We start from the raw sequence: 8,705 nt of genomic DNA, 5'->3' as shown, positions 1-8,705 counted from the left end.
TGACAATTTCAAGATCAAAATTCTAGCAACCTTTGTTCAAGCGACAGTTCTATAGAAAATTATTTCCACTAGATTAATTGCAAATAAGACAGGTCAATCCATTTATCCCTCATCTCTGTGATATATATTTTGTTCCAAAAGTTAGTATATATATAAAACCTTTGTTCATGTGATAGTTACTTTTTTCCAAATTGATTTCTAAATTAAGTAAATTCTATTTTTCTCTTATGCTTCCCACCACAAGCTTTTCATAGGAATATATAGATAGATTATCATTCCCCTTGCACCCTATGATTGCTAAGTGAAGGATGGCTATTTTTTTCATACATGCTTTCTTATCGTATTATAGTTCCAAAGTTCATTGCATTAATTTTCACAATGTTCATAACCTGTAAGTCTATCTTTTGTCAAATGTAATAGAAAAATAGTTCAATTCCAAAATTATGAATCAGTGGTTTTGTCATTGCATTAGCAAGCATTTACTAGACTCAACTGCATTATATTTTCTCCCCACTTACACGCTGAACAGTACTATTATAGACAATAAGCAATTATAAAAATAAAAAAAAAATAAAAAAGCAAAAAGTAATACTAAAAAACTAACAAAGTTTAACACCAAAACTATACACATCAACCATACTCTTAAAATTAGAACTAAAAGTGACCAAAATTAGTGCACATTCAATATTCGCAAAATGTGCAATTAAGCCTAAATAATAATCCATTCTCAATAATCACAAAAATTAGCAAACAGAAAATTCAATATTTGAGAAAGCTATTATACTTCAATTTCAACTCTAGACATTTCCTATCAATATGGAGACAAACACTCTAATCATGAATAAAAGGATGTAGTAATAACATCCCTCCATATATTCATGTAACAGGCTCTTGGATAGCACTTACAGAAAAATAAGAGTGTACGGTAAATACATAGTTAGCACAAAAGACTTGAATTAAGAAGGTTATAAACATGAGCTCAAAAGACTAGTTGAAAAGTTAGTGTGGTGTTCATGATAATGATAAATAGAACGTGGTTAGCAGAAAAGACTTAAAGAACCTAATAAATATGAGCTGAACTATGGTTCCATACCGACAAAAGAAAATCTCTCATCGGACAAAGACAAGTAAAAGTGTATACAAACATATGGTTTTGCAAAGAAATGAAAACGAGCATATGGTTATGATACATGAGCAACTCAACATAAAATTATTTTCAGTATTACATTAGCATCTCTATCATTATTACCAAATCCTTGTACTCATAGAAAGAAAAAAAAAACACACACACACACACCAAAACCAAAGTAATCCCCAAAACACAAGAACAAGAAAACAAAAACATCAATGATGAACGTTGTAGCTTTGAGTGTTAGTAATTTCGTTCACAAGAGCAAAAAGCCAAATGAAATACACATTAACAATGCTAATCTAATCAATAGGAACCAACAAGGTCAGGAACAACGATTCTACTATCTGAAACAATGAGAACTTATCTTATGCCCTGTTTGGATTGACTTATATTTGAACTTCTCTTCTAACTTAAGCATTTGACTATAGCAGATACAAAAACAATTTAACTTAACTTATATAAGTGTTTATGTTATAATTATACAATTCGGTATTATATACACGCTCTGGTCATAAATATAAACAAAAATTTATGTTTTAAATTCATTAAATAAATGGTGTAAGTGGTCTTTATTGTAGACAATATACATCATTTATTGAATGAATTTAAAATATGAATTTTTGCTTATATTTGTGACCGGGGTGTACAGTTTGCATAAAAAGGTTAATATCGTATTTTGGGGGGCCTATAGTGATATAAGGGGGGCCTACAAAGAAACCCTCAAGAGAAACGGGACTATATAAACTTATAACTCAGAAGGTTTTCTAGGGTTTCTGGCACCAAAAACAGGGCAGAAAGAGGAGGAGCGAAGAAATCAAAATTCAACAACAACATGGTTCTCAAGTATGTTTATCGGATCAGATCTGTCATGTTTTGATTCTATTTCTCTTTCTTTGTTCCTATTGCAACGTTGTTTACGATTTAGAATTATCAAAATTTAATGTCGAATTCATATAGTTTGGTTTGGATTAACATTTTTTTTTATTGAAAATGGATTAGTTCGCTATAATCTGTTTGAGATTATTGGTAGAAATGTGACATCATTAGCTAAAAATATGTATAAATTAAACTTTATTTTTTTAATTATTGAGATGTTGTTTGTGATAATGTTACTTTTCTGATTGTAAGAAATGGATGCATTTAACAAATGTGTTAATAGGTATTTTATATTTGTGTGTTAGGACCGAATTGTGCCGATTCAGTGGTGCCAAGATCTACCCTGGTAGGGGGATCAGATTTATCCGTAGTGATTCTCAGGTAATATAAAATTGGCAGAGATTGAAGTTTGTTATTGGGTTTTGAATTTGATGTTTGCTATAATTTTTATTGTGATTGGTTGCTTATGAGATTGTGTTTGTTGATTTTTCCAGGTTTTCCTGTTTGTCAACTCGAAATGTAAAAGGTATTTCCACAACAAGTTGAAGCCCTCAAAGCTTACATGGACTGCCATGTATAGGAAGCAACACAAGAAGGTGAACAGTTTTACTTAAAATCACTTTTGCATAATTGTATGTCGTAGAAGCTATATATTCTGTTGCAAATCTGTTGTATTTAAGGCGCGTTTGGATTGACTTATGTTTGTCTCATAAACTACCTTGACAAGCTTATGAGTATACATAGAAGCTTATTTATTTGCATAAGCTAAAAAATAAGCCAATCCAATCCGGCCCTTGCTACTTAAACCAAAATTGCCAACTAATGAACTTCACTGTGAGGGGAATTATTTTTACACCTTTAAGCTGTGATTTATCCTTCTGATATTACGGTACAACGTACTATTGCATATATAATACTTGGAAGCAACATAAGAAGATGAATATTAATATTTGAGATTACTTTGCATAGTTGTATGTGACAAATTATCATCAATTGCTAATCAATTGTACTTGTAGCTTGTGTAACCTGATTATCAAAGGAACTTTTATTATTTGACAAACTTTTGTTGTACTCGTTACAAGTTTTAATATCTTTAAGCTGTAAATTTATACTTCTGATTTACCTCAGGATTATGACGAAAGGTATACCACACACATCTAAACATGTTACTATGCTACTTGCCTTTATGTTAATGTTTGGTGTAATTTGAAGTCTTGTTGTAATTTAAAGTTGTAGTGTCTGTGATTAAGCCGTATGTAATTAAGCCTCTGTTTTGATTGCTGCATGCTTATTTTTGTGTTCCTGTGATTGACAGGATATTGCCCAAGAAGCTGTGAAAAAGAGGCGTAGAGCTACCAAAAAGCCTTACTCAAGGTCCATTGTTGGTGCTACTTTGGAAGTTATTCAAAAGAAGAGATCAGAAAAGCCAGAGGTTCGGGATGCTGCCAGAGAAGCTGCCCTTCGGTGTGTTTTCTCTCTTATTTCTTACATGGAGTAGATACAATTGTCATCAATTACATCATCTATGTTCTTAGTCTATATGTACTCTTGGTTTTTATATATGAATAATTGATATTGCTATCATTTCTCACCATCTGAAGTCATTATGTTTTTTTTTTGCAGTGAAATTAAGGAGAGGGTGAAGAAAACAAAGGATGAGAAGAAGGCGAAGAAGGCAGAAAGTCAAGCTAAGGCACAAAAATCTGTTGGAAAAGGCAATGTTTCTAAAGGTGCATCAAAAGGTCCTAAGCTTGGTGGTGGAGGAGGGAAGCGCTGAACCCTTAGTGTTGTTTCCAATTTTGGTTAGCACTTGAATAGAGTTTTGAAACTTCTGCATCGATATTTTTTTGTTGGATCAATCTTGTATTTTACTATCTTGTCAAACTTTTGTTGGAAGATTTCCTAGTTACTGTTTAGAATTTTCTGTTGAGCAAATTTGTGTTCATGTCAATCCTCTTCAATACTTGCAGTTGCTTTTTAACAGTGCATGCTTGACAATCATTTGTCTTTGGTTATGCCACACATTGGGGATTTTTTGATGACTAAAGTCCCTGAATATTGGCGAAAATTGATATTGGTTTTTTGCTTTACCTAATGTTTTAATATCATATAACTACCCCATTATGAAACATTAGTTTCAAATCATTCAGAATATCATAAACAAGTGTTCCAAAACTAAGGTCGTGAAATTACTATTTTGAAAACTAACCTATATTTCTGGTAAGAAATAATTATTCAGTCTGATGTGTGGAATTTGGATGTAAAAACTCATGTGATAGCTCATTCTGCTTTTGAAGCAATGATTGGTTCTTTTTAGGACAATGGGATATCACCGGATGTGATTTTTGTTATGAACTGGACTGGAACTATGGAACTCGAAAAGGGTTCTTGAACATTAGTTATTCTTATCATCACTATATGATACTAGTTACTAGTTGATTAACAACCCTTATCTGAAAGTAGTTCATTTCCTCAGTGAACTCATGGTTTGTCATTTTTGTTGCCCCATAAACGTGAATTGAATGCCCCATAGGGGTTGAAACAATATGAAATGTCTTTCTTATTCAGATGTTTGAAAAGCAAGGATTGTTGGATAGTAGTAAAGGCTTGTTTGAAGCACTTTTAGTCAACTAATGATTTATTGATGTGCTTGAGCTTGCCTTTGTTGTCTGTAGTAGAGGTGTTTGTTGTACCAGTAACACTTAGTTGTGGAAGAATAAGGATGAACCAGTGCAAAGTATTTTAGGGAGAGTCCATCCTATTTGTGATAGGAATGTGCTATTGTCAAATATAAGTTGCGTTTGGTTAGGATTTTTTCAGAAGAAAAAATACCTTTATCATTTTGAAGTGTTTGCTCTGGATTTTTGAAAAATCATTTTTTACTCTATATGAAAAGCTGTTGGGATTAGTTTTATCCAAAACTATTTTTTACAAAAACAAGGAGGTAACACAGAGCAGTTAATTTTATTTTATTTTTTTTCTTTTCAGAAGTAATCTTTTTGGATAGTAAACAAACAAAAATAATCAATTTTTTTCAAAAATCTCTAGATTTTTAACACGGTCTCTGTTTTTTTTTTTAACCAAAACAAAGGTACCCATAATCACAGGCTGCATAGGTATACCAATAGAGTGGAGGAGTTTGGGGGTGGGGTAAATCTCCTAGTGTAACTCTCAAGTTCAATATGTAGATGCTACAATTCCCTAAGGTTATAGGATAACCATCTTGGATTGCTTTGCTTAAGAGATTATGGGGATCATTTTCTTATGGCTTATACTTAGGGGTTCACCGTAAGAAATAGTGAAGTTGTCACTCTTCTGCTTGCATTGATAATTCAAATTTTTCGTGTAACTTAAGAAAATTGGTGCAAAATGAAGCAATCTCTTAAATTTCCATTAATCAATGACTATTGATAAACGTGAAGTTGTGTGTATATATGATGTAAGGATTCATTAGAAATAGTAGTACCAAACAATGATATATATAGTTATAATAGTACGCAAGAATTTAAGTGACTGATGTCTGCCCTGACAGCCATTTTATTTACCAGCAATAATTATCTTACTCCTAATGTCAGTTCCTAAATCCTTTTCCATCTACTACAGACTACTACTATTATCGATTCTAATCTACACAACCAGTAAAATTAATTAATCTCAGACTCACATAAAGCTGTTGTTCAAACTTCAAACAAAGATTACTTAATAATATAATTAAGGGTGATAGTTATAAGGTACAGCAGCAGGCCAGTAGGGCAATAGTGGAACATTGTTATTAATGTTATAGTCCTCTAAATTGAAACTACAGTTTCCTTCATCAATGTTCAACTGTTGATGAATCTTTCCCTTCACCTCTCTGTTGGAGCAACGTAGAGCTGCTTCTGATGTGCTTTCTACTGTTTCTGTTTCTTCCACTGACATTTCTGTATAGTAACCTTGCATTCTACCACAAGAGTTACCTTGTTCTTTCAACATAGCCTTCAACTTCATAACCTGGCCATAACAGATTTTTATATATAATATGCATGGATTTTTAAAATAAATAAACATACACATATTGGTAAAACTGTGTCTACAAAATAGACACGGGAGAGAGACATACAATCACTTTGAAAGTTTACTTAACACCAATAATATAAATAAGAGAAAACTAATCAATTTTACGAGTATTTGGATTCATGGTGAGTTTGCAGAATCACAAATCACAAATCACAAACCATGACTTTAGTTACACTCTTGAATTTCAACAAAATTACAATGTCACTGTGATTTCATTAAGTTCACCGTAAATAGAAACATACACTTCATTCTTGAAATATTAGCAAAACTTTACTTACCTTCTCATTGAAATTTGGACTCCCATAACCTCTTTTTATTGAGAGGATTATGACAAAAACAATAAAAGTCGACCATTTTAGATTTTTTTTTTTTACATAAAAACCCGACATCAACACCGTATGTTTATACGTTTTCGATTTTTTGTTATTTTTCTCTCAACTTAGATAAAAAGAAATACTCTTCTTGGATCCTATGCCTACACTTATTCGTATATGGTATCGGTTATTGTGTGTTTAAGTAGAAAAATACATATGCACCCACAAATAAAACACTTTTTTTTTGTGGTGAAATAAAACGCATTTAGACACACAAAAAATACTTTTTTTTATTATTTAAAATAACATATTATTTAAGTGTTTTTTTTTTTGTTTAATTGCACTTTTGGCCCCCTATCTTTCCAAAAGTTGCGATTTTGGCCCTTTAACTAATTAAAATACAAAACAACCCCCTATGTATTGGATCTTTGGCAGTTTTGACCCCAAGGCCACTTTTAACTTAGTCTTCGCTGACGTGGCACCCACAATGGTCGACACGTGGCACCTCACTTAAGATATGTGGGTGCCACGTCAGCGAAGACTAAGTCAAAAGTGGCCTTGGGTGCCAAAAACTGTCAAAGATCCAATACATAGATGACTGTTTTGTATTTTAATTAGTTATGGGACCAAAATCGCAACTTTTGAAAAGATAGGGGTCAAAAGTGCAATTAAGCCTTTTTTTTTTTTAACTTTTTCACATTTGTGTATGCGCCAAAATAAAATTATTTGCTGCTTGTGTTCCTCATCTAAATAACACAGCCGTAACCATTTTAGGTATTGTTTATCATGTTTTATGTTTTCGGTATATAACATATTCACTATACATGCGTAGTATATAGTAGTATACATATTACATATGTTAACGTACCTCATCCTGAAGCTGCTGTTTTTCCTTAGACACAACCTCAAATTGGTGTCTAAGTGAATCATATAAGTGTTCAAGTTGCTTGGTCTTCCACCTAGCACGTCTATTTTGGAACCAAATAGCAATTTGACGAGGCTGTAGCCCTAACTCCTTGGAAAGCTTCATCTTCCTTTGAGGGTCTAGTTTGATCTCCTCTTGAAAACTACTCTCCAGTGATTCCATCTGTTCACTCGTTAATCGCTTTTTCTTTTCCTGATTCCCATACTTCATCATTTTTTCCATTTCTGGGAACATTGTATCTGTCCAGTCTTGATGTTTCACTTCCATCATTCCTTAACAAACACACGAAATATTGTTTAAGAGTTTAGGACAGTGATATGTAGACACCAGTAATAATTTATGAGAATGAAAGCCATTGTATGTAGTTACGTGTGTTGATATCATGTCGGACACTGGCACGCGCCAAACATACGTAAATTTTGAATGAATGTTGACCAAGATATATATATATATATGCCAGATATAGAAGGAAAAAACTATATATGCATGGTTGGACAGAAAATATATATAAATTTAGTCGTAAGTTTAAATATAGGGTTACTAAATTACATTCTAGAAGTTACTAGGTGCAATGTTATGATGATAAAAAGATGAATGCATTAGAGTAGCTAGTGTTGTGACTTGTGATGATAATTTTTACCTTGATATGAGCATTGGTTGTAGTTGTAGAGGAAGCTTAAGGAAGACTCTGGTTGAGGAACAAAACTTCTTGTGTTTCCATTCCATTCCATAATTATCTAACTGTTTCACTCCCCTTCAACTGAAACTAGTCTGGCCTATAAGTATAACTTATCTCTGTTTTTGGTAATCGGAAGGACCACTAAGAAGATAGTGAGAGGTCAGAGCTTCCTGTAGCATGTTTAAGTAGCTAGGTTTAAGGGAATTTGATTACAAAGTAGGGTACTCTGTACCCTAAAGAGAAAAGGGACAAAAAAATATTAATAATTAAAATTAATAATTGAAATTGTAAATATATATTTACTTGTGAATGATTGAAAATATTGTTGAGCTATGGCTTTCATTTGAAATTCAATTATATATGTTGGCGATTAGTTTCACATAAATTATTGTGAATCGTGAGATATGTTGTAAGTGCGTGTTTGGATTTTCGATGAGTTTGTCAGAAGCACATGAGCCACCGTGACTTATAAAGTGTTTGGTTGTGCTGTAGAATTGTGTTTTGTTTTGTCTCAAGATAGTTTAATGTTACAAAATGTAGTTTTTATAACAACAGGATGATTCACCGTGATTATGACAAACACATCGTGATACTAAACATGCCCTTATATCATATTAATAATGTGTTTACTTTGAAATGGTTTATGGCACAACTATAACATCCCATTTATTTACTTCCTAGTTATTGTTTTGAGTGATAATGTATTTAGTGTGGCGTGGCAGT

At 32.4% G+C, this 8,705-nt stretch overlaps 2 protein-coding genes across 2 annotated transcripts; one reads left to right on the top strand and one right to left on the bottom strand.

Annotated features, from left to right (window-relative positions):
• The first annotated feature begins 1,818 nt into the window (after positions 1-1,818).
• LOC11434130 (60S ribosomal protein L24) lies at positions 1,819-4,030 on the top strand. The gene is made up of 5 exons (XM_003590352.4): positions 1,819-1,975; positions 2,314-2,389; positions 2,503-2,604; positions 3,324-3,472; positions 3,632-4,030. Exons 1-5 carry the CDS (start codon positions 1,965-1,967, stop codon positions 3,783-3,785), a joined length of 492 nt encoding a protein of 163 aa, XP_003590400.1. The 5' UTR covers positions 1,819-1,964; the 3' UTR covers positions 3,786-4,030.
• A 1,598-nt stretch (positions 4,031-5,628) lies between these two features.
• On the bottom strand, positions 5,629-8,133 carry LOC11420785 (putative homeobox-leucine zipper protein ATHB-51). Its single transcript, XM_003590351.3, has 3 exons — positions 7,944-8,133; positions 7,247-7,575; positions 5,629-5,998 (listed from the first exon to the last, which is right to left on the bottom strand). The coding sequence occupies exons 1-3, from the start codon at positions 8,032-8,034 to the stop codon at positions 5,720-5,722; spliced, it is 699 nt and encodes a 232-aa protein (XP_003590399.1). The 5' UTR covers positions 8,035-8,133; the 3' UTR covers positions 5,629-5,719.
• Between the last annotated feature and the right edge of the window lie 572 nt (positions 8,134-8,705).

The sequence above is a fragment of the Medicago truncatula genome, chromosome 1, assembly GCF_003473485.1.
Source record: "Medicago truncatula cultivar Jemalong A17 chromosome 1, MtrunA17r5.0-ANR, whole genome shotgun sequence".
Taxonomy (NCBI): domain Eukaryota; kingdom Viridiplantae; phylum Streptophyta; class Magnoliopsida; order Fabales; family Fabaceae; genus Medicago; species Medicago truncatula.
This window is presented reverse-complemented; position numbering and strand designations above follow the sequence as displayed.